The sequence below is a fragment of the Mobula birostris genome, chromosome 17 (genome assembly GCF_030028105.1).
Source record: "Mobula birostris isolate sMobBir1 chromosome 17, sMobBir1.hap1, whole genome shotgun sequence".
Classification (NCBI taxonomy): Eukaryota; Metazoa; Chordata; class Chondrichthyes; order Myliobatiformes; family Myliobatidae; genus Mobula; species Mobula birostris.
In genome coordinates, this window is record NC_092386.1 from 38,416,842 (window position 1) to 38,443,136 (window position 26,295).

The following is a 26,295-nucleotide window of genomic DNA, read 5'->3' on the forward strand; positions in this document are numbered from 1 at the left end:
CCAAGGCATGACGTAATAGAAAACTTCTCAGCTTGCATTGTGATTCCAAAAGACAGTGTGTGGTAGGGAAATTTCATGGTGATTTTCCATGATCAGCAGCCCAAAATCCACAAGATACCCCCAAAAGCATTCAGAAAGCAAAACCTTTGTTGTCCAGTGCAATTTGTTGCTTTCTGGCAGCAGGACAGAATAAGAAATTAAAAATGATTATAAGTTACAAAAATAAATAATTCAAGAGAGGAATAGTGAGGTAATGTTCATGGACCTTTCAGGAAAGTGACAGTAGAGGAGAAAAAGCTGCTCTTTAAACGTTGAGTTTGGGTTAGCAAGCTCCTGTACCTCCTCACCGATGGTAGTAACATAAACATGTCCCAGATGGTAACGATAGATGCCACCTTCTTGAGGCATTGCTTCTTGAAGATGTCCTCAATGGTGGGAAGGATTCTGTGGAATCCTCTGCCCAAGGATATGGTAGATGCTACTTTATTAAATTTATTTAAAACACATAGATTTTGGCAAAGCAGGGTTAAGTATGGGTTGCAGGGAAAAGATGACCTTATTGAAAAATAAGAGTCAAAGGGGAAATGGTAGGAAGGATGTTGAGATACTGACTTTATTTGTTTCTTACATCCTTCACATGCGTGAGGAGTAAAAATCTTTACATTACGTCTTCATCTGAATGTGCAATGTACAGATTATAGTAATTTGTAATAAATAGTATGTACAGTAAGATATACAACAGAATAGTCAATATAGATTAGAAATACAATTGCATCAGCATGAATTAATCAGTCTGATGGCCTGGTGGAAGGAGCTATCCTGGAGTCCGTTGGTCCTGGCTTAATGTTGTGTTACCGTTTCCCGGATGGTAGCAGCTGGAACAGTTTGTGATTGGGGTGACTCAGGTCCCCAATGATCCTTCGGGCCCTTTTTATGCACCTGTCTCTGTAAGTGTCCTGAATAGTGGGAAATTCACCTTTATAGATGCACTGGGCTGTCCACACCACTCTGTAGAGGTTGAGGGAAGTTCAGTTCCCGTACCAGGCAGTGATGCAGCCTGTCAGGATGCACTCAATTGTGCCCCTGTAGAAAGTCCTTAGGATTTGGGGACTCATGCCAAACAATTTCAACTATCTGAGGTGAAAGAGGCATTGTGCATTTTTCACCACACAGTCGGTATGTACAGACCAAGTGAGACCCTTGGTGATATGTATACCCAGGAACCTGAAGCTGTTCACCCTTTCAACTCCAGAACAGAGTTTGTCTCCGTTCCTCCTGTAGTCCACAAGCAGCTCCTTTGTTTTTACAACATTGAGGGAGAGGTTGTTTTCTTGACACCACTGTGTCGAAATATTAACTTCTCTGTGGGCTACCTCATTGTTATTATTTGAGATAAGACCAATCAATGTAGTATCATCTGCAAATTTAATTAGCAGATTGGAGCTGTGGGTGGTGACACAGTCATGGGTGCACAGAGAATAAAGGAGGGGGCTTAGGACACAGCCCTGGGGAAGCTCCTGTGTTGTGGGCCAGAGGTGAGGAAGCCCACTCTTTTCACCTGCCATCAATCTGACAAGAAGTTCAGGATCCAGGTACATGGGGCATGGTGAAAGCCGGGGTCTCTGAACTTCTTGTCAAGCCTGGAGGGAATTATGGTGTTGAAAGGTGAACCGTGGTCCACGAACAGCATTCTCACATAAGCATCCCTCCTCTCCAGTTGTGTGTGGATGCTGTGTAGAGATGAGGCTGTTGTGTCATCTATCAATCGGTTGTGTCAGCAGGCGAATTGTAGGAGGTCCAGTGTGTGTGGTAGCATGCTAGAGATGTAGTTCTTGACCAGCCTCTCATAGCATTTGCTTGTTATTGAGGTGAGTGTGACAGGATGCCAGTTGTTCAGACGTGTTACTTTGGTCTTTTTAGATACAGGTGGATGTTTTGAAGCAGGAGGGCACTCTACGCTGGGCGAGGGAGAGATTAAAAATGTCTACTCATGACTGAGTCTTGATCAGTGGGGCACAATTACAAGAGGATGATAATTAAAAACGTGTATAAGTGTTTCTTTTTGCAGAGCGTGTTAAGTTTCTCAAATTCTTTACCCCAGAGGATTGTGGAGGTGAAATCACGTGGCAGAGAGTGATGAAGGAATTGAGGGTTATGGGGAAGCAGCATTAAAAAAAGAGTTGAAGCCTGAGGCCGAAGATCAGTTATGATTATCATGAATGGTGGGGCAGCCTTGAGAACCAAGTTGCTTAATATAACTCCTCTTACTTATAATCCTTTCTCCCCCTTTCCTTCTCATTCTCCGTGCCATTTAGGGTGGTGTTTGTCTAGGTGATGCTGGCAGATCTGCAAAAGCCAGTGATTTGCCACAGCTTATTGGTGATGTGGGTGGTTTCATTCTGATAACAGTTCTGCCTCATTTATTAAATTAACATAGCATTAAAAGACTCTTAAGAATTTGATCTCCAGTTTGCACTTTGAGAAAATGTCAATGGTTGGTGCTTTCAGCATTCCTTTATCAATTAATCTAATTAATGTTTTGGAGTTGTATTGTGACATCCTAGATGGTATAAATGAAAATAAAAGTATTTTAACATCAATATTTCAGGCTGACCGAAATGGACCGGAGTTCACAACCACCTACAGCAATACAGAGCAACTCATCAAGGTAAATGTTCCACGGAACACAGAACACTGGTTTCAATAATCACCATTACCTGGATTAGACAAAGTGCTTTATGGAGTGTGTTTGCTTTCAGCTATCAATTAAAAACATATAAAGTTGCACTTTTAGTTACCTCTAGAAATAGAAATGATTGCGATTTTGTTTGGGTTCAAGGCTTCAAAGGATATTATTCTTATGTTGTCTGTTTTTTCTCATATTTGCTTCATTTGGTAAGAACCATATGAAATTTGAAAATATGACCATAGAACAGTACTGTTAAGACTATTAAATAGTTCCCTAGTATGAAATATTCGACTCAACCTGAAAGTCTACTTCGTTTTGATCTTGCACCTTATGGTTTACCTGCCCTGCACTTTCTCTGTAGTTATTACACTTTGTTCTTCATCGTTATTGTTTTATCTTGTTCCACCTCAGTGCACTGTGTAATGATCTGAGATGTATGAACATTATGTAAGGCAAGCTTTTCACTGTAGCTTGGTACATGTGAACATAATAAAAACAATATCAGCTATTTAACTCCGACATCTGTGCTAACCATAATACCATATTAAACTAATCCTTCTGCATGCACATAATTCATATCCCTCCATTCCCTGCATATTCATGTATCTGAAAGGAACTGTGATGAAATATGCTGGAAAGTGATGCTTCCTCTACAAAGTTAAATATTGTGATCATTCCTGCTACAAGTCCAGACAAAATGGGCTGGCGGTTTGTTTATATATGCTGTGGATTGTGTTTTACTTTCAGTTTTAATCGTGAATTTCATGCAGGTTTTAGTATTATACTGTCTGGCTGGCATGTGTGAGATGAATTAAGGTATGTTTATGGTACATATAAAATATGTCGTAGCATTACAGGGAGTTTCCTTTCACTGCTTCCTTTCCCCACATCCTCAAAAGTGGATCCTCAGTCACTTGCAGATCTGTTAGTGATTGATTTGGAGGAGCTCATTGAGGAAATAAAATGCAGTATGTGAGAAGATCATCAGAAGAGAATCCTTGTGTTAGGGTTTTGATTACATTTTGAAATTATATATACATCCTAATGAGCTTCTGTTTCTTCATGGTTGCATGTTCATCTTTCTTAACCTAGTGACCAGTTGCACTGCCCTTTCCAGCAACAGAGGAAAAATGAGGAGCAAAAAACAATATGAAGACAGACCTTTCCTTATTGTTGTGTCAGTGAGACCAACTTTCTTTGGGATTTCAAGGCAAAGTTTGAGCTAAAATGTCAATGTTCTCTTTGTGAAGCAATGCATGATTTCTTGCAGCAATATGAATATCACGTTAAGTCGCAAATACTATTCGTGCTACACGAATACTAAGAATAAGTATTGTCATTGATCTCTGCAGAATACATTTGAGATACTTTGATACATTGTATTAATCTGGGCAGAGATTGGCAAGCTGTTTGTTAATTAAAGTTGTGTTTTTTACCTGTAGCATAAAATACAAAAGCATCTAAATTGGAGATGTATGGGGGCATGGTTGCTGCAGCTACGGGATACTAAGATATCTTCAAAATGTTACTGTGCAGGTTTTAGTCAAACTACAGTCTATAAAGTTACACTCAGGCCTCAGAAGACTTGATAGTGCAGTTGTAGGGATGCTCCTGCTCTCAGAACATTAGGCTGCTGAGCTAACTTGAATGTATAATGATTGCTGCAATTTGGCATGGTAAAGGGGGAGAATGACTGAAACATGGATCTCACTTCATCTGACTAGTTATAGTAGAACTTCACCTGAACCCTACATTTGATCTGAGCTCCCACTGATGGTACATTTTGGATTAATATTTCTATACCATATTTTATGTCGCAAAAATGTGCAAAGTATTTACCTATGTGTAGTTGGGAAGTTGAGGAATATATTTTAGTTATAACATGAGCTTCACTGTCTGTTTAGCTATATGATGTTTGTATTGAATAATTTGTGGAATGCAGTATAACAAGCTTTGATATTTTCTGTGCAAAAATGTTATAACAAGCATCGATGAACACTTGGATTTAAATTTGTTTGAGGATGGGTCATGTTTTAAAGTTAACACTTTTTTCCATCTATACAGTGGAGTGGACTTTGAAAATATCAGAATTGTCATTTGTTGCAATGTTTTATTTTAGGCAAACATTTCTTCGCTGGATGTCCATTTACACACTGAAGCACTGCTGAATTCTATTAATTTCCTGAAGAGTCTTATACCACATTCTGAAAACAAGGTCAGTTCAGATGAACAAGTCCCTGCCATTGAGGAGAAAAAGGAGGTCTTCACAAAGAAAAAGTCATGTAAGAAATATTCATTTGCTTTTAATTTTTGCTGAAGGAGGTATCTGTACTTTTGTTTCAAATAGCATCTGGATTGCATTATCAAATATGCCAGTACTCTCAATTATTTTGTATATTTCAATCAAAGTATTGGATGACAGTAGAATCAACTGGAAAAGATGTAGCAAGTAAGACCACTCCTCTCCTGGTTATGTACAATACTGTGCAAAAGTCTTAGGCACAGTTATATAACTAGGGTGCCTAAGAATTTTACACAGTACAGTATTTGTCAACGTGAAGCAGAGAATGAATTTGTAAATCTGATTGGAGCAAAGGATGTTGGGAATGGCGAGGATGGAGTGCTGCAGGAGGAGTATGGGACAGCTGGCAGAGAAGGAGCGCCAGGGGCAGGGGATGGTGTGGGTGCAGAAACACCGGGCAAAGTTATTTCATTCCAAAAAAAATTGGTTTATTGATCATTACAGAATGTTTCTCTAGTGCTTCCTGCGCTCTCCCCTCTCCCTACCCCTTTTCCCAAGTGTGATTCCCTTCCTGCCCCCTTCCCATTCTCAGTCCATAATAGAGGCACATAAGGGAATCAGGTTTATCACTCATGTATGTCATAATTTTTGTTGTGGCAGTGGTACAGTGCAATACATAAAATTATTACAGTACTATGGAAAAAAGTCTTAGGCAACCTAGCTATATGTATGTGCCTAAAACTTGCATGGTACTGTATATCAATGTTTTCAGCTTGTGATCGGAATTGATGAAGTATTAGAAAAGTCTGTTTTTGTTGAATAAGATAATGGAGCTGAGTAATTGGCCTCAATAAGTCATCTTGGAATTAATAATGGATTCTACTTGATGTATCTTAGACTTAATAGTTATTTCTACTTGGTGTTATGGATTGTGTAGAAGTTTTTCGTATTGACAGGATGCAGAAATGGGCTGAGAAGTGCCCAGTGGAGTTCAATCCAGAAAAGTGTGAAGTGTTACACTTTAAAAGATTGAATCTGATGGCAAAGTACAAAGTTGGTGGCAGGACTCTTAGAAGTGTGGAGGAACGGGGGATCTTGGGTTCCAAGTGCATAGATACTCAAACTTGTCGTGTAACTTGTTAATACAGTGATTAAGAAGGCATACGTTGTGTTGGTATTTGTTAGTTGGGGAATTGAGTTCAAGAGCCACAAAGTAGTCTTGCAGCACTTTAAAATTGGGGTCAGAAGGAAATAGTAGGAATAAAGGGAGCCTTTTCTGTCTGGCTGCTGATGGCAAGTGGTGTTCCACAGGGGTCTGTGTTAGGACCGATTCTTTTTGTAAATCAATGATTTGGATGATGGAATTGATGGTTTTGATGCAAAGATTGCAGCCAATGTAAAGATAAGTGGAGGGGAAGGTAGTTTTGAGGAAGTAGAGAGGCTACAGAAGAACTTGAGACAGATTAGGAGAATGGGCAAAGAAATGGCAGATGGAATACAATATCAGGAAGTGTATGGTCATGCACTTCGGTAGAAAAAATGAAAGGGTTGACTATTTTCTAAATAGAGAAAAAAGTACAAAAAAAAACAACTAAGGTGTAAAGGGACTTGGGAGTCCTTATGCAGAATTCCCTAAAAGGTTAATTTCCAGGTTGAGTCTGTGGTGAGGAAGGCAAATGCAGTGTTAGCATTCATTTCAAGAGGACTAGAACATAAAAGCAAGGATGTAATGTTGAAACTTTATAAAGCACTGGTGAGGCCTCACTTGGAATATTGTAAGCAGTTTTGGGCCTGTTATGTTCTGAAGCTGGAGAGGGTTCAAAGGAGGTTCACAAAAATGATTCCAGGATTGAATGTCTTAACATTTAAGAGCATTTTATGGCTCTGGGCCTGTATTCATTAGTACTCAGAAGGAAGCGGGGGGTAACCTCATTGAATCCTATGGAATGATGAATGGCCTTGAAAGAGTGGATGTGAAGAGGATGTTTCCTATGGTGGGAGAGTCTAAGACCAGAGGATACAGCTGCAGAACAGAGATGAGGAGGAATTTCTTTAGCCAGAGAGTAGTGAATCCGTGAAATTCTTTGCCACAGGCAGCTGTGGAGTCCAAGTTATTGGTAGATTCTTAATTGGTCAGGGCATAAAGGGGTACAGGGAGAAGGTAGGATATTAGGACTGAGACGAAAATTGGATCAGCCTTGATGAAATGGCAGAGCAGACTCAATGGGCCAAATGACCTAATCCTACTCCTCTATCTTATTGTCTTATGGTGTTATGATAAGCATAGAGCAAACATTGAGAGACTTTTTCTCAGAGTGGCAATGGCTAATACGTGAGGACATACCTTTAAAGTGATTGGAGGACTGGAAAATGCATGGAACACATTGTTGAGGTTGGTAGTAGAGACAGATAGGTTAGGGACATTTAAGAGAGAGACACATGGATGAAAGACAAAAGGGGATTATGTGGGAGGAAAGAGTTAGATTAAGCTTGCAGTTGGTTAAAAGGTTGGCACAACATTGTGAGCCGAAGGTCCTGTACTGTGCTGTACTGCTTTATGGTGTATGCTTCCTTGTCCATGTGTCTTAGTACCACCAATTTTTTTTTCAGCAGTGAAGTCATCTTTTTTCAGTAGCACTATGGCACCATAGAGTTTAGTAATATAAGGTTTCTGTGGAGAAGAAGTTGCTTCTCTTCAGTTTAGTAACATTGCCTTGTAACTGAGTTGCATAAATTGGAGAATATTGTAATCAGACTTTTCCTGTTGCATCTCACTTCTGAATTCCAAACATTTAGGATGCTCTGCATCTGTTGGTGAGTTTGCATCCCCTTAAAGCAGGGGTTCCCCACCTGAGGTCCATGAACTTCTCCGTTAATGGTAAAGGTCCATAGCATAAAAAAGTTTGGGAACTCTTGCCTTAAAGTATGGATGTGGGTTACATTTTGTCGCAAAATGTATTTTGATGTACAGTCATCAATAGAAGAGATCTATTAGTTTCCAAAACATAGCCCTTGTGTGATCTCCCACTATGAGCTGATGGCCTGTAATCTGTTGATTGGGAGACCGCTTCGCCAAGTACTTACTCTCTGTCCACCAGAAAAAGCGGGATATTCCAGTGGCCATCCATTTTAATTCCACTTCCCATTCCGACATGCCCATCCATGGCCTCCTCTACTGCCGCGATGAGGCCACACACAGGCTGGAGGAGCAACACCGTATATTCCGTCTGGGTCACTTCCAACCTGATGGCATGAACGCAAACATGAAATCTGCAGATGCTGGAAATTCAAGCAACACACACAAAAAATGCTGGTGAACGTAGCAGGCCAGGCAGCATCTATAGGAAGAGGTACAGTCGATGTTTCGGACTGAGACCCTTCGTCAGGACTAACTGAAAGAAGAGATAGTAAGAGATTTGAAAGTGGGGGGGGGAAGAGGGAAATCCGAAATGATAGGAGAAGACAGGAGGGAGAGGGATGGAGCTAAGAGCTGGAAAGTTGATTGGCAAAAGGGATACAGAGCTGGAGAAGGGAGAGTATCATGGGACGGGAAGCCTAGGGAGAAAGAAAGGGAGAGGGGAGCCCAGAGGATAGAGAGCAGGCAAGGAGTTATAGTGAGAGGGACAGAGGAAGAAAAAGAGAGAGGAAAAAAAGGGGAAAAATAATAATAAATAAATAAGGGATGGGGTATGAAGGGGAGGAGGGGCATTAACAGAAGTTAGAGAATTCAGTGTTCATGCCATCAGATTGGAGGCTACCCAGATGGAATATAAGGTGGTGTTCCTCCAGCTGGAGTGTGGCTCCATTTTGACAGTAGAGGAAGCCATGGATAGACATATCAGAATGGGAATGGGTCGTGGAATTAAAATGTGTGGCCACTGGGAGATCCTGCTTTCTCTGGCGGACAGAGCATAGGTGTTCAGCGAAATGGTCTCCCAGATGCCTGATGGCATGAACATTGATTTCTTGAACTGCCTGTAATGCCTTCTAGCCGCCCCCCCCCCCCCATCTTCACCATTCTCCATCCCCTTTTCCCTCTCTCACCTTATCTCCTTGCTTGTCCATTGTCTCCATCTGGTGCTCCTCCCCCTTTTCTTTCTCCCATGACCTTCTGTCCTTTCCTATTAGATTTCCACTTCTCCAATCTCTTTTACCAATCAACTTTCCTAGTCTTTACTTCACCCCTTCCCCTACCAGTTTCACCTATCACCTGTGTTTCTGCCTCCCCTCCCCCCACTTTCTAACTCTGACTCCTCATCTCTTTTTCTCCAGTCATGATGAAGGGCCTTCTTCCAAAATGTTGACCGTACTGTTTTCCATAGATACCTGCCCTGCTGAGTTCCTGCAGCATTTTGTGTATAACCTGTAATCTTTGCACAATGCAGTTTCTACTTGATTATATCTGAACAAAAAACATCCAGTGAGCAGCAATTCTGTGAGCAAAAATGTTTTGTTAATGAGAGAGGTCAAAGCAAAATGGCCAGACTGGTTCAAGCTGACAGGATAGTGACAGTAACTCAGATAACCACATCTTACAACAGTGGTGTGCAGAATTGCATCTCTGAATACACAGTGCATTCAACCTTGAAGTAGATGGGCGAAAGCAACAAGACCACGAACATACTCAGTGGTTATTTTATTCCTGTCAGCTTGAACCTAATAAAATGGTCACTGAGTGTAGCTTTTAAAGGACGTTCTATGTTAAACAATCCATAAGCATTAATTCAGTAGCATAATGAAGTTTACAGCTCTAGATGTGCAACCAGAGAGGGCAGTGCATTGATAATATGTTACATAACTATAATGACAAATTCTGGGCTGAAATGTATCCCGATTTTCATGAGTTTGGGTTATATTTAAACAAGAAGTGTAATTGCTAGTTGGTTGCAAGTTAATATCATAGAGAATTATAGAATTGTACAGCATGGAAATTGACTGTTCTGCCCAGTTCGTCCAGGTCAACCAGAGTGCACTGGACTCTTACAGATTATTGTGAACATCTAGCACTTGGTCTATAGTCCTCTGTGCCAATGTGATTCAAATGCTCAATTGGACACTTCTTAAACGCTGTCAGTAACCCAGCTACTGGTAATGATTCAGGCAGTGCATACCAGTATCTATGCCCTCTATGGATCAGGAAGGTCTCTCTGATAAAACTAGACATAGGTTTAAGGTAAAGGAGAAGAGATTTGAAGAGGATATGATGGAACCAAATATAATGCAATTACAAGTAACTTCCACTTTTCCTTTGTACTCTTGGGTTAAATCATAACAAGGCATTGTAGTTTGGCTCAACAAGATTGGGGGAAGTCTTAGATTTGGAGGGAATATATATGCAGGAATTACTGCACAGAAATATGGCAGTTTTTGGATGAACTAATGACTTGAGGATGGAAGATGGCAGACCAGCCACCATAACACTGAAGTGTTCACATTTGGAATTGAGAAAGTAGTGAAGATTTCAATAGTAGATAAACTGATGTCAGTGGTATAGGGGTCATTTTCGTAATAGAGAACATAAGAAATAATATAAAACAAAAATGCTTAACTTCCATGGGGAACTCAGAAGATATTGGGATGGGAATTGATGCTTTTCAGGGAGTTAAGGCTATAGTTCAGACAAGTAAAAGCGATCCCATTGAGTTGTCAAAGGAACTGAACTGTTCGTAGAGGTTATGTGAAGCATTTGCGCATTTTTAACAAATAAGCGAGATTCAAGCTAAAAGCTTGAGAACAATTAACAATGAATTTCTGATACAATGAAATGGCGATTAAAATGAATGTTGGAGATGGGCTTGTCCAAAGTTAATTTGGGACCTCTAGAGCCAATGAGAGCATTCATAATGAAAGTAAGATCTACTGAAATACTGACAATTTAAATTTCCTTTAGTTTACCAGCTACCAGCCATAAATGAGTTATCAGCTAAAACTGTGCCTTGCTGTACTTTGATCAAAGACAATGAAGTAAAATTGGAAATTGATTGTAACTGTATTATAGCTTGGTTCATTTTGAATGATTCTGTTATGTGTATTTTATTCTATCACTAATTGCTTCCTATATTCCAGAAAGCATCTTAGAGAAAAATATTATTTTTCTTGTCTCTGTTCTTTGTTGCGGTTTCAAAATTATATTTTCCAAGAAGCCACATCCACGCACTGAAGATTTATGTAAAAATTATCTTGTCTCACAAGATTTCATCTCCTTAAGTTTGATAAGTGTGGCACAAATATATCTCCTCATTATATCCCATCCTCCATTTGAGATTATAGATCATATCAGTTGCTCCTTATTCTGTTGATCTTATTTTTTTGTTGTCACTGTGCCCATGTTACTTCTAGGTTATGTATTGAATTTTTTTTTGTTTTGCATTGTTTATATTGCATTCTGCTTCTTATGTTCTGCTTCCTTGTAGCTTCTAAAAAATCAACATATGAAGATATGATCAGCATTCATAGTTATGCAGAATTGGCACTTCTGAGAGTTTTCATCAGTGATCAAAGGAAAAGAATTGCAGAAGTAAGCATTGAAGGTAAGTAACCTTAATAACATTTTCATGATAAATACAGATCATATATTTAGAATTGTAAGAGGTAAATTAGATTTCCTTTAAGGTTCAGTGCAAAGTCCGTAGTGTGTTATATTGCAACTTATATTTAACATATTTATTGGTTTAGAATTTTAAGACTCAGTTGCAGCTTTTGAATATTGATACCCATCAGGGATCTAGAAAAGATAATTATTACAAATAAACTTTTTAAGGGACTTAAATGGGTGAATGGAAATATCAGAACATAGGTGGTCATAGTGGGAAATTAATGATTTTTCTGCTGTTTTCATTCAGAGGAGTGCAGATGGGATGTAGCAGAGGTCAAGGGCTTAATTAAAGATTTCTGAAGTCCTTCAGAAATGTGCCTTTAATTGGGCCTTCAACAAATGTCATCGTTTTGTTCTACTAGTTTGCTATCTACTTCTGAAGTGTGCACCGATACATTTAAGTTGTTTTATAGTGCCTTATTCTAAAAACAACTTATTTGTTAATGTAGGTTCAAATGTATTGTACTGAGCAGGGTATAAGTGCCATGAAAATTAGCCTTTTGCAACAGCAGCACAGTAAATTACACACATAATAAACAAATTAACAAACATTTAAATTGTATAAGGTTGCACAATAAAATAAGCATAATGAAATTGTGCAATTTGAAGGAAAGCAAACAGAACCATTGTCCAAGTTAGTGTTAGTGTTTTTTGAGTGGCACTGGGGAAGAACTTTGCTTTGGGGATCTTCAAGCTCCTGTACTTGTCTCCTGACAAGTGGCAACAATGAGAAGAGGGCATGGGCCGAACAATGGGAGTCTGTAATAATGGATATCACCTTCCTGTGACATTGTCTCTTGGTAATGTCCTTGATGGAGAGAGCTGTACCTATGATACAACTGGCTGAGTCCACCACTCTGTAGCCTCTTCTGTTCCTGCACATTGGAATTTCCATATCAGGTTGTAATGCAACCAGTCAGAATGCTTTCCACTGTACCTATCTGTAGAAGTTTGGTAGTGTCTTTGTCCATGCCAGATCTTCCTAAACTGCTCAGAATGTAGAGTTGCTAGCATGCTCCCTTCATGATTTGTGCCCAATGATGCAAATCCTGCTCAATTTACATTGTATATTCAAGCAATAGAATTGAATTTAGGTCCATGGAAGTTGTAGTTAGTTCTCAAAAGGACTCAGGTTATCTAAATGGGCACAACCCTCCCCACCATGAAGGACATTTCCAAGAGATGGTGCCTCAAGAAGGAGGCATCCATCATTAAGAACCTTCACTATCTGCGCCATGCCCTCTTCTCATTACTTTTGTCAAGGAGGTGGTATGGGAGCATGAAGACCCACACGGAACAATTCAGCATCCACTTCTCCAGCAGATTTATGAGTGGTCCATGAAGATAACCTCATTATTCCTTTGTCTTTGCTCTGTACTGCTGTCACAAAACAAATTTCAGTGATTCTAATTCATGGGAATTTAACCAGATTAGGTATACAAATACAATAGTCACAAATCCCATATCTTTATAATCATCTAGCTAGACAATGCTGCTTGTTTAGTCTTAGCTCAAATTTTAGAACTTCAGTGATAAGATTAACACACTCAATGCTGGAGGATCAATGGAGGGAAATGGACAGTCACTGTTTTGGGTTGAGACCCTTCTTTTGGACTGAGAAGATAGAAGGGAGATGGCCATTATTGAAAGTTGTTCAGGGGGAGGTGAGGTTGGAGCAAAAGCTGATGGGTAATAGATGAATCCAGGTGAGGGGAGAAGATAGGCAGCTGGAAGAGGGAGAAAGTGGGATTGCTTTAAGAGCTGGGTGGTTATAGGTGGAAGATGGAATGTATTAGGAGAGGACAGTGGACCATGGAATAAAGAGGAGATGAGGGGAACCAGAAGGAGAAATGTGTGGGTGATTGACAAATAAAGGGCGCCAGTAGGATATGGGAAGATGAAGGGGGTAGTTAAACATAAATTAGAAAAGTCAATATTCATGTCATCAGGTCAAAGGCAATTAAGGGGCAATATAAAGTACGATTACTTTAATCTGCATCCAGCCTGAACTTGGCAGTAAAGGAGGCTGTGGACAAATGTGTCGATGTGAAAGTGGAAAGTGGAATTAAAATGTATGACTACTGGGAGATCCTGGCTGTTACAGCAACTGGAGTGCAGGGCACATGGATATTATCTTAATGGATAAGGGAACATCCTAATCTCTTTTATTCTTCTGTCATTCTCAGATATTAATGAGTGTATCTATTGTGCAAAAAATACTTTACCATTTTCACTTAATCTTGTAAAATTTTAAATGTGCTTGGGTAGGTCTTGACGCTGTGGTGGTTTTGAGGAAGGCATCTACTGAAATAACAACAAAACTAAAGAATATTGTTGTTTTGGATGCTGAAGAAAATGCACCATACAAGAAGGTATTTCAAAATGCTCCGTATTAAACTGTACTTATTCACTTTGTTATTGAAAGACCAGGCAGCTATGTTATGCATCTATTTATCGATTTTGAATATTGGATCAGATTTGTTTTTTTAAAAAAAATAGGATGGACAGTATTTGGGGTCTTAACTAGTTGGGCTATTTTGATACTTCTGCCTAATACTACAAATCTTAAAACCACTTTAATTTTTATTTAATTTTAAGGCTGTATCCCTTACTGGAAAAGAGGTCTTCAGCTTTAAAATGACTTCTTACATGGATGCTACAGAAGGTGCTGCCTATACTGATCTGAATGTGGTTGATAATTCTATTAAATTGACTGTTGGCTGTATTCAGGTCATCTTTGTGAAAAAATTTGTCTCTTCATTATTGGTAAGGAAGTTCTGTGTTTATTAAAAGCTATATAGAATTCTGTTGTACACCATTTTCATTGTTTGAAACTGTCTTGTTTTCATTGAAAGAGTGTATCATTTGAATTTTTTTGTATTATGCATGTTGTTTCTGCTGTTGACAATATTGTATTGTACTTTTCTTTTGAAAAGGCCTTCATGAATACTTTCCAAACTGCCAGGGAAGCTGTGACTGAGGCAACTGCCCAAGCTGCTTCTGGAGTGAAGGATCTTGCAGAACGGAGCACCAGAATGTCACTGGATATTCAAATCAATGCACCTGTAGTTGTTGTTCCGCAGTCTCCTATTTCTGAAAATGTTGTTGTTGCAGATTTTGGTGTTATTATTATACAGAACAATTTCTCAATGATTAAACAAAAAGCTCAGAACAATTTGCCACCAGTCATTGATTCCATGAAAATATGGCTACGTGAGCTGAAATTATACAGGTACAGATTTATAGAATATTCATAATATATCATACAATCACTACCTCCTTCTCATAATTATCATTAATATCTCATTTCTCCTTTTGTTTCATTACTTGTACATCAAATAAACAATTACAATTGGTTATGTTTACATTGCTTTAAGATGCAAAATTGCTGACATCATCCAATGAAATATTTTTGATTATCACTGTTACAATATTATATTACAATATCATTAAGAGCCCTTTTGATGATATCCATGTCCCCTGTAGCTGGTCTAAATTCTACCAGATGTAACTCTAGCCTATTCAAACTTTTGTCACAATACTGCTTGTCTATTCCCAAGTATCAGTCTCATCAACCTAATGTGGACTATTTTCATTGTTTCCTCGTACAAGGAGATCAGTAGTCAAAGACATGGTCTCTCTAATCCCTACATTAATGCTCATGACCTTCCTATTTTTATATTGCATGAGCAGAAGCATTCTGTTAAGTTTCTCAATTATTTATTGTTCCTGCTATTGTGTATCATGCATCAGGATACCCAGAATACGACAGAGTTAATGTACAACTTTTTCCTGCCAAAACAGGTATTTTTGCTTTTTACTAGATTTTTGCCCATACACTTTCCCTGTTTGTATTCCTTTATAGATTACTTTCATCCTCTTCCAAGCTTTCTTTCCCATTTATCTTTCTGTTATTAAATTTAGCAATTATACCTTTTGGTATCTTCATCCAAGCGGTTTCTATAAATTGTATAATGTTGAGGCCCCGGTACCAATCACTGTGGTGTACCATTTATGAAATCTTTCTCTTTGCTTGGAAAGATGTGTTTCTGCCCACTGTTTTATTGCTGACCAATGTTCAATTCATGCCAGTATATTAGCATTTATGTTTGTATTGAAAGACCATGTCTTGAAACTGATATCGTATTTTCCACAATGACCTTTGTAATACCTTATCAAGGACCTTCTAAATATTGTGCACTCCTAGGTTCTCTTCCTTTCACAGTACATGGAACTACTTCAAAGAATTTCTGTAAAAATGAGCATCATTTCTGTTAACAGTTTTACTTTGCCTGGTTATCTTTAATTTTTTTTCTGAGGTGCAATGCTCTACAATATGTTCTCATGATTGCAGCATTTTGTTAACAGTCACCATTTCAGGCCCAAAATGTCAACTCTTTACTCTTTTCTATAGATGCTGCTTGACCTGCTGAGTCCTCCAGTACTTCTGTTTTATATTTGTTTTATTATGCAACTTGTAATTGGCAAGATTTTGGCTTTCATTTTATAGAAAATGTTGAAAACAAATTTCAGTTGAGTGGATAAGCTTGAAGATGAGCCTTACTGTGCCTTAGGTACTGTCATAAAATGATTAGGATTATATGGGAGTCTCCAGTTTTGTAGTATCGTATTGGGGGAAAATAAATTTGCATTCCTAAATGCCTATTCTACACTAACTACTGCCCGTCCATCCTTTGTTTAGACAGTTACTTCTGCTTTTACATAGAAGCATAGAAAACCTACAGCACAATACAGGCCCTTCGGCCCACAAAGTTGTGCCAAACATGTCCCTACCTTAGAAATTACTAGGGTTAGCCATAGCCCTCTATTTTACTAAGCTCCATGTACCTATCCAAAAGTCTCTTAAAAGACCCTATCGTATCCGCCTCCACCACCATTGCTAGCAGCCCATTCCACACACTCACCACTGCGTAAAAAAAACAACTTATCCCTGACATCTCCTCTGTACCTACTCCCAATCACCTTAAACCTGTGCCCTCTTGTGGCAGCCATTTCAGACCTAGGAAAAAGCCTCTGACTATCCACACGATCAATGTCTCTTATCATCTTATACACCTCTATCAGGTCACCTCTCATCCTCTGTCGCTCCAAGGAAAAAAGGTTGAGTTCACTCAACCTGTCTTCATAAGGCATGCTCCCCAATCCAGGCAACATCCTTGTAAATCTCCTCTGCACCCTTTCTATGGTTTCCACATCCTTCCTGTAGTGAGGCGACCAGAACTGAGCACAGTACTCCAAGTGGGGTCTGACCAGGGTCCTATATAGCTGCAACATCACCTCTCGTCTCCTAAATTCAGTTTCACGATTAATGAAGGCCAATACACCATATGCCGCCTTAACCACAGAGCCAACCTGCGCAGCTGCTTTGAGCGTCCAATGGACTCGGACCCCAAGATCCCTCTGATCCTCCACACTGCCAGAATCTTACCATTAATACTATATTCTGCCATCATATTTGACCTACCAAAATGAACCACTTCACACTTATCTGTGTTGAACTCCATCTGCCACTTCTCAGCCCAGTTTTGCGTCTGCTGTAACTTTTGACAGCCCTCCACACTATCCGCAACACCCCCAATCTTTGTGTCATCAGCAAACTTACTAACCCATCCCTCCACTTCCTCATCCAGGGGTCATTTATAAAAATCATGAAGAGTCAGGGTCCCAGAACAGATCCCTGAGGCACACCACTAGTCAGCAACCTCCATTCAGAATATGACCCGTCTACAACCACTCTTTGCCTTTTATGGGCAAGCCAGTTCTGGATCCACAAAGCAATGTCCTTTTGAATCCCATGTCCCTGACTAGCCTAATTTTAAATTAAGCAATATGCTTTAGGAACTGGAATTGTTGCTGTGGCTTACTTTGGTTGAAGTCAATATTGAATAGGATAATTCATGGATGTCATGGAAAGATTTATGATATTCAGGAAATCTAAAGATAACTGCATGGTACTAATATAATCTGTTACATAATTTTAAGAGCAGACTGGTTTCATTTCTCTTTCTGAACATTCCAAATTTATCAGGACAATGTATGTGGATGGGATTTTTCTCTCTGAAATTTCATTGCTTCAGCCTGTTAACCTGGAAGTTGTTGTTGAGCGTAACTTAGCTGCAGATTGGTACCATGAAATTCCAGATATTAAAATTCTTGGAAGCTTAAAACCTCTGCATGTAAGTATATTTATATTGAAAAGTTTAGCTAGATTTCATAATGTAACACAAATTACCAGCAGTCTGAAAATATGAATACATTTCTATTTTTATATTAAATTATTTTCTTAGTCGTCTAATACTTAGCTAGACGTTTTCTTCTTTGATATGCTCTGCAGTTTGATTCTACAACACTAATTGTATTTTCCATACAGCCTTATTTTTGGAGAACAGCATAGTGCAATTTTCTTATTGATTTTGCTGTAATCATTTAAAGAAAGTTATCATTTTACAACTTTAGTAAAATAACAACTCATCATATCGAAAATTATATATGAATGATACTAATTCAGATGCACATTTTCTTTAGAAAAATTAATAATATGTATGCTTAATACAAAATATCGCTACTATTATTCTGCACGTAAATGAGATATGAGTATTGTCTTTGTATTGAAGGAATGTTTTAATAATACTCTTAGGTAATTTGCCCTTTGTAAATAACATGTATTTGGAAAAAAGAACAACAAATATTTTATATATTTTCATAGGTTGTACTCAGCCAAGATGATCTGATCATTATATTGAAGACTCTCAATGAAAATTTGGGTGATAATTCAGTTGACTCTGTGGCTGCACAAAGTGATAAAAGGAGAGATCATTCGGGCAATGAGAAAGGAAGTCCTTCGCAAAATTCTGCAGGTTTGTTATTTATTATTATGTTGCTGTTGAAGTAGCACTTCAATTTTCTTTGATCCTTGATTGGAACCCTTAGAATGAATTACTCTCATTTTCCAACAGGTATTTACAAACACCAGAAATAGTTAATAATTTAGCATCTGTAATAGAAATGTTAGTTAATGATTCACCACACTTACCTTTATTCCATATGATCTTTATACTATGATATTTTAATTGCTTTATCCTTGTGTTTTCCCCTTATTAAGAACTTGTATACCTTTAGACTTAGAAACCACCACATTCATACTGGTTTAAGTCACCTGCTTAGGATAAAAAGAGATGATTTTACTCAGTTAAATTACAAATAATGTACTAAAATAGGTCAATTGAAATAGTCTTGGACCCAGTAGTTTCTCAGTCCTCCAAACCATAGCTGATGCATTGGCTATCCCTAACTAACCAGGGATTGAATAAAATATATGGATCATTACTTGTGCCTAACTCATGAACCCTTGCTGATGGATCTCTTGTATTTTTAGATTATTTTCTTTTATCTTGTGTGTTCTTGGGACTTTCTTGCAGAACAGTGTTAAATTATTTAAATGACCTACAGTACATACTATCTATAAATTATAACTAAATCTTTCGCTTGGACTCTTCCTTTAATTCTCAAAGTAAAGAGTGAGTTTTTTTTTAACCAACAGAACAAATGTAGAAATGTGAATTCTAAATTGGCACAACATTCAATAAATAGAACTAATCATTCTCACAACAAATAGTTACAGTCTTAACTCTAGAATATTGCTAAATCTCATTGTAAAGCATGAAGGATGCTGAAATAATTTATGGGAGACTGCTCCAAGAACGTCACTATCCTCAAAGATGGGAAGGACCAGCAGATGAGTACTGACGACAAGGCTATTGAATTTGTGATACTTAGCCATAATTGCTCAGCATCTCTGCTTTCTCTTGTGATTCCTAACATCACTTTACTTCTAATTGGAGCTATCAGATCGCTATGGAAAGCCAAAGCAATATGTGCTGTCACAATTATTTTTCTCCTAGGAAGAACTGTGGTAACTGCTGCTGTTGTGGAACCACAAAAACCTGTGAAATTTAAGACAACATTGAAGTTGGATTTTAGTTTGGATGAGCTTTCTTTAATCCTCTACGGTCAACCTTTAAACCCGGTACTACATTTTTTTTTGTATTGGCAATATTTTAATGTCTGCAAATAAAATTTTTAAATCTGAACATATATTCCTGAATTTATTTAATGGCTCCAGTCTTGGAATGCAATTTGTGAGCAAAATACATACTTTTCATAACCAAAATAAAATTTAGTTTTTAAGTAATCTCATAGTTTGTGAAGTAATGGTTTTATGTCTCCTGTTAAATAGTTACTAAAGAGATGTGTTTTTAGAGATTTGATTTGTTATGATCAGTACTTAACAAATAAGGCTTCAGCATCTGGAGCTGGAAAATCCTTAACATAGCACAGTCCTGAATATTGTAGCTAAGTGCCAAATATTAAGATTTCTTTGGTATAGGTGTTGGTGTACTTTTAAGACCCTCGGGGACTGCAGAGTTGCAGAGAAAAAATAGGCATTTTCCCTTGCTTGTAGCTCATAACTTAGAACATTGAATATTCCAGCACCGTTTAAGATCTTCAGCCCACAACATTGTGTCAATATTTTAACCTACTCTAAGATCAGTCTAACCCTTCTCTCTCGCATAGCCCTCCATTTTTTTTTTTATCACCCATGACGGAGTCTCTAAAATGTCTGTAATGTATCTGGTGTATCTGCATCAACCATCACTCCTGGCAGCATGTTCCATGCATTCCTCACTCTGTATTAACAAAAAAAAATTCTGACATCACACTCCCCATCCTTCAATAACCTTGAAATTAACCCCCTTCATGTTAACCATTTCCCCCTGGAAAAGGGTGAAAGGGTAACCAGAATGGGGAAAGGGAAAAGAGAAACTACAGGAGGTTGAAAAAATCAGTGGTCATTCCATCAGATGGAAATGAGGTGTTGCTCCTCCAATCTGAATTTGGCCTCCTCAGTAGTAGACCATGGACAGACATGTCAGAATTGGGGACAGGAAATTGAATTGCAATGGAGAGCCACCAGGAGATCCTGCTTCTCTTTGATCTAAGAAAAAAAAGTTTAAAATTGTCGAGCGTGATTTCACTTTCCTTTGCTGATTTTAAACCGACAAAGCTGCCACCCCACCCTCCTCCCCAAACTGTGTCAGGTCTCACTGATGTAGCAAAGGCCACACTAGGCACTCCAAATGTATTAGATGACCTTAATAGACTCACAGGTGAAGTGTTACCTCACATGGAAGGAAGGATTGTTTGAGGCCCTGAATAGTGGTGAGGGAGGAGGTGCAGCACTTGTCACACTTTCAGGATTAAATACCAGGAGAGAGATCAGTGAGGAGGGACGAATGAATGAGGGAGTCATGTAGAGCCAATCCTTATGGAAAGTGGAGGTGGGGTGGGGGGGGGCGAATGAAGGGAAAGACGTGGTTAGTGGTTAATCCTATTGGAAATGTGAATGTTACGGAGAATGATGTGCTAGATATGAGTCTCTTGAATTGTTAAGGACAAGGGGAACCCTATACTTGTTATGACAGTGAGAAGATGAGGTGAATGCAGATGTATGGGAAATGAGGGAGATCTGGATGAGGGCAGCATCTGGAATTTGATGCTGAAAAGGATGGTGGAAGCAAGCCTTTCAATGGGAATTGGGTAGGTTTTGAATTTTTAGAGCTGTAGTTTTTAAAAATAGAATATAGGTTTAATTTTTATTTATTTAGATATGTGGCACACTAACAGGCCCTTCCAGACAATGAGCTCATGCAAACCAATTATACCCATGAAACCAATTTAACCTACTAATCCATGTCTTTTTGGAATGTGAGAGGAAATAGGAGCACCCAGAGGAAACCATAGTCACAAGTTGCATGATTGGCTCTTAAGGAAGCAGAAATAGCAGGTGGTTGAAAGGAGTAGTTTTGGAATTTAATACAACTTACAACTAGATGGTCTAGAAAAATAATAAGGTAGGGAAGAAAAATGGAATGACAATATTTTTGAAATCAGCAAAGGAAAATGAAATCATGCTGGTCAATATTTAGTTTTTTCTTTGAGAATCTAAAATGAGAATAGATAAAAGTGAAACAATGGATAGTGCATATTGGGATTTCCAGAAGATAATGAAGTGAGAATGATGACTACACAAGATTAGGATTCAAAAAATCAATGTTAAGAGAATTAGTTAATAGATGGTGGAGGAACAGACAAGTCTTTTTCAAGTTAGTGAGTTGTAGGGCGGGGTGAATCGAAGTCTATATTGAGGCACAGGCATGTGTAATTTAAGTATAATGTAAACAGATTTAAGGGTTGTGAATCTTTTGGATTTCTGTACTGCATTGAGCTATGGTTCTTTTGTTCCTAAACACTTCCAAGGCTGAAACATTTTTCAAGCAAAGGGAATTAAGGGTTATGAGAATTGTTCTTGAAAGCTGACTTGAGACCAGAGAACAGGGCAGCCATGACCTTATTAAAAAGCAAAGCAAGCTTGAAAAACTCCTCTGCTTCCTGTTCTTGGTTTTACAGCACTGAAAGAAGCTTTTTTTTTTTTGCTCACAAAATCTTTGAAGGCCCTTTATTAGTCTCATTCTGCAATCTTTCCCTGTAGCCTTGCAATTGGTTTCTCTTAAATATCCGAGTCCTGGTTGTGTTTCCACATCCTTGCAGATGACAAGTTCTCGATCATGACTACCCTTTGCATGGAGGGTTAAAAACACAGTTCCTCACATGCCACAAGTATCTTTGTTTTGAATTTTAAACCCATGACTCGTTGGCTTTAAACCAGTCTCCCTCTATTTATTGCAGCTAAACTAGTCAATATCATGTATCAAATTTGACTACTTTTCAGTGCTGCAAGGAAACATACCATGAGCTTCAGTCCTACTCTGTTCTCCTTCCTTGTCTCTTATTTTCTAACATTGAAGACTATTGGTGCTGATTCCTACTTGAGGGAAAAAAATGAAGTTTCTTCTGTTCTTAACTATTTTCCCCTGTTGTCAATTTTATGTTGTCCATTTTGACTCTTTCCTCTTCCAACTTTTCTACCTCCATATCAAGAAATACATTTACAACTGGTCATCACAAACTGCGTAACTTTCAGTTATCTTGATGACACCTACTTGCACCAGCTTCCTACTTGGAGCCCAGTTCATCCTTCCTGTTCCTCTAGCTCTGTCACATCTGTTCTGATTATACTATTCGTACTAACACTTTCAAGATCTTGTTGGAAACTGCTGTTTTTTTAATAATACTTTTTATAAGATTTGTACTTGTTAACAAAATAATGTATTTTGCACATTGACTGGCAGGATGCGGTATAGCAGCTAAACATAGTTTATCACTCATCTAATTTTTTATTGGCTAAGTTTTAGCACATTAATCATGTGATGTAATTTTTAAATTATATAGCCTATTACCTAGTTTATTCTCTATCTAAGGCATTTCTCTTATCTATATGTGATGGATTTTTCAGAGGGAGGAATTTGGCTTCTTTATTCCTTTTGTCTTACACTTCTCATTTAGTTTGCTTTGTATTAGTAAGTTTGTTTGTGCGATATTCCCTTTAATTGCTAGGAGAATCTCGCCTTTTATAGTTCAGAAAATGAAGGAACATTTATGGTGGCAGTGGTGGAAATGGCTGAGTCTACTACCCTCTGCAGCCTCCAGCAATTTGTTGGAGCCTCCATACTAGGTTGTGATGCAACCAGTCAGAATGCTTTCCACTGTATGTCTGTAGATATTTGCCAGGAACTTGTCTCTGATCATCCTTTCCATCGCTAACCTCTCCGTGAGGATTTGTGCATATAATCTCAACTTTCCCTTCCTGAAAGTCACAATTAATTCCTTGGTTTTGCTGAAAACAGTCAAATAGCCCAAGACGAGTTTTTTAACTGCCTTAATGGCTATCATCCAGTAGCACTCATGTCTACAGTAATGAAATGCTTTGGGAGGTTTGTCATGGTCAGAATCAACTTGTGCCTCAGCAAGGACCTGAACCCACTGCAATTTACCTATCGCCATAGTAGGTCTATGGCAGACGCAATCTCAATTGCTCTTCATATGGCCTTCGATCACCTAGGCAATACAAACACTAATGTCAGGATGCTATTCGTTGACTTTAGCTCAGTGTTTAACACCATGTCTACAATCCTGATCGATAAGTTAAGGAACCTACGTCTCTGTACCTCCTGCATTTGGATCCTCGACTTCCTAACCGGAAGACCACAATCTGTGCGAATTGATATTAATAACTCCTCCTCGCTGACGATCAACATTGGAGCGCCTCATGGATGTGTGCTTTGCCCACTGCTCTACACTCTCTATACCCATGACTGTGTGGCTGAAATGCCATCTATAAATTTGCTGATGATACAACCATTGTTTGCAGACTCTCTGGAGATGAGAGGGTGTACAGGAGCGAGATATGCCAACTAGTGGAGTGGTGTCACAGCAACAGCCTTGCACTCATCATCAGTAAGACGAAAGAGCTGACTGTGGACTTCAGGAAGGATAGGACAAGGGATCACAAACCAATCCTCATGGATGGATCAGAAGTAGGGAGAGTGAACAATTCCATGTTCCTGGGTGTCAAGCTCTCTGAGGATCTAGCCTGGTCCCAACATATCAATATACCTATAAAGAAAGCAAGACAGCAGCTGTATTTCATTAGAAGTTTGAGGAAATTTGACTTGTCATCAAAGACACTCAAACTACTACAGATGTACCATGGAGAGCATTCTGACAGGCTGCATCACTGTCTTGTATGGAGGGCGTGGTGCTACTGCACAGGATTGAAAGAAGCTCCAGAAATTCGTAAAATTAGACAGCTCCATATTGGGTGCTATGCAGGACATCTTCAAGGAGCGGTGTCTCAGAAAGTCTGTGTCCATCATTAAGGGTTCCCATCACCCAGGACATGCTCTCTTCTCATTGTTATCATCAGGAAAGGGGGACACAAGCCTGAAGGCACTCACTCAGTTGTTCAGAAACAGCTTCTCCTCTGCCATCTGATTCCTAAATGGACATTGAACCGATGAATGCTACCTCACTTTTAATAGTTTTATTTTTGCTCTATTTTTAATTTAACTATTTTTCAATTTATTTATTTTCTATATTTTCATTTATTGCATTGTACTGCTGCTGCTAAGTTAACAATTTTCATGACATGTTAGTGATATTAAACCTGATTCAGACTCTTTTTCTGAAATAGCCAACCCCATGCCTATCATGTCTACATTGCCCTGTGTAATTTTACCAACAGTGATGTTATCTGCCAGTTTATAGACGCTGTTTGGGTTGTCTTGAGTAGGTTTGAGAGTCATAAGAGTGAAGAAGTTAGTTAAGCATGCATTTTTGACGTGCACTTCTGTTGATTGTCAGTTGTCACTTTTGTTAAGGAAGTTGATCTATTTGCAGAGGGAAAAGCCCAGGTCTAGATCTTTGTTTAATACTGAAGGGATGATGGTATTGAATGCCAAACTATAATCAATAAACAGTAGTCTGATGTATGTTTTGATCTTGTGTGGGTGCTTCAAGCAGTGTGCAGAGCCAGTGAGTCAGCTTGTAATGCATGGTAAATACTCTGACATTTTGTTGATGGGAAAATAAATGCAGCCTAAAATTAGTTTAAAAATTTGAATTGACAAGACTGAGCTATAATCAATATCATTTTGTCTATTGTTCTTTTCCATGACTACATTTCTTCAGGCAGTGGATTCAAACATGCCTAACTTTTGGTTGGGGAGGTGGGAATGTCCATAACTATTTGAAGTAAATGATACAATAAAGTTGTACTTGGTTTTCCCTATTAAACCAGATGAATATTACAAAAGAGCAGAGATCTGAGCAGGACATACTAGCAGAGTTCAAGTTACACAGGTTTTCCACTTCTGTCAAGATGTTATCTGATGGCTCCATGAAAGCTGAAGTGAAACTTTATAACTGCATGCTAGATGACAAACGAATGGCAATAGAGAAAGCCACATCAAGGTACTTGTATTGTTTATACACTTCTAGTTTGTTTACTTTTTGAATGTCAAGTAATTTATCAAAGCAATATTATGATTGTTACTTTGCATTTATGTTCCTCATAACTGTTTAACTATCAAAAATTCCTGATCGTGCCTTTGGCCTCCTTTCTGAACTCAAAACTAGTGTAAGTACCTGGAACATGCAAGGAGAGACTTCACTCATTCACGTGTCAATCTGAAGCATGTTCCAAAAATTTATTTCCGGAGAGTATGAGTGAAGGGCATTGTGATTTGACATTTATTTCCTTATTTTCTTTTGGCCAATATTTGGGCAAAATGTTGAGTCCAAGCTGACCAGAAATTAATGCAGAGAGCCACTGAAGTTTTAATATGTCTATTTTGTTGATTGGCTTTCTTACAAAAAATAACTAATAATTTGTACATATAAAAAGTTAACATAGTTTATTTGTATTTGAGCACTTTATAAACTGCTCAGTGATATTTTGTGGTCAATTCCTGACACAAGATATCCTGAATACATTTAATTTGTATTTTAGCATCATTTCAATAGTATTGGCTTTGTTGTTACTCTGAGGTAATTGGATTGTATATTTATATTCTATCTATATTTCTTGCTCTTAAATTTAAGTTGCTCCATTTCTTATATAACCCATACTTAATCCGCTCTTCTCATTAATTATTGCTACCAGCTCTTTCTTCCATAATTTGACGTCTCCGATATAGCCATGCATTGCCAATTGTTGATCGTTTTAATGCAAGTTGCACATTACTCCAGGATATCCTAAAAAAAGATAACCCTGAATTATTTTCCCTGCTA

The 26,295-nt window shown here is 38.4% G+C and overlaps 1 protein-coding gene across 3 annotated transcripts in view; it reads left to right on the forward strand.

Moving 5' to 3' along the window:
- vps13a (vacuolar protein sorting 13 homolog A) overlaps nt 1-26,295 on the forward strand; it is a 300,950-nt gene that overhangs the window by 126,439 nt on the left and 148,216 nt on the right. For all 3 annotated transcript variants that reach the window (XM_072281554.1, XM_072281557.1, XM_072281556.1), the window contains exons 28-37: nt 2,609-2,668; nt 4,809-4,971; nt 11,345-11,461; nt 13,795-13,898; nt 14,125-14,292; nt 14,463-14,758; nt 17,576-17,723; nt 18,254-18,404; nt 19,449-19,573; nt 25,304-25,476. In XM_072281554.1, coding sequence (XP_072137655.1) covers nt 2,609-2,668; nt 4,809-4,971; nt 11,345-11,461; nt 13,795-13,898; nt 14,125-14,292; nt 14,463-14,758; nt 17,576-17,723; nt 18,254-18,404; nt 19,449-19,573; nt 25,304-25,476 — 1,505 coding nt within the window. The remainder of the gene's footprint in view (nt 1-2,608; nt 2,669-4,808; nt 4,972-11,344; nt 11,462-13,794; nt 13,899-14,124; nt 14,293-14,462; nt 14,759-17,575; nt 17,724-18,253; nt 18,405-19,448; nt 19,574-25,303; nt 25,477-26,295) is intronic.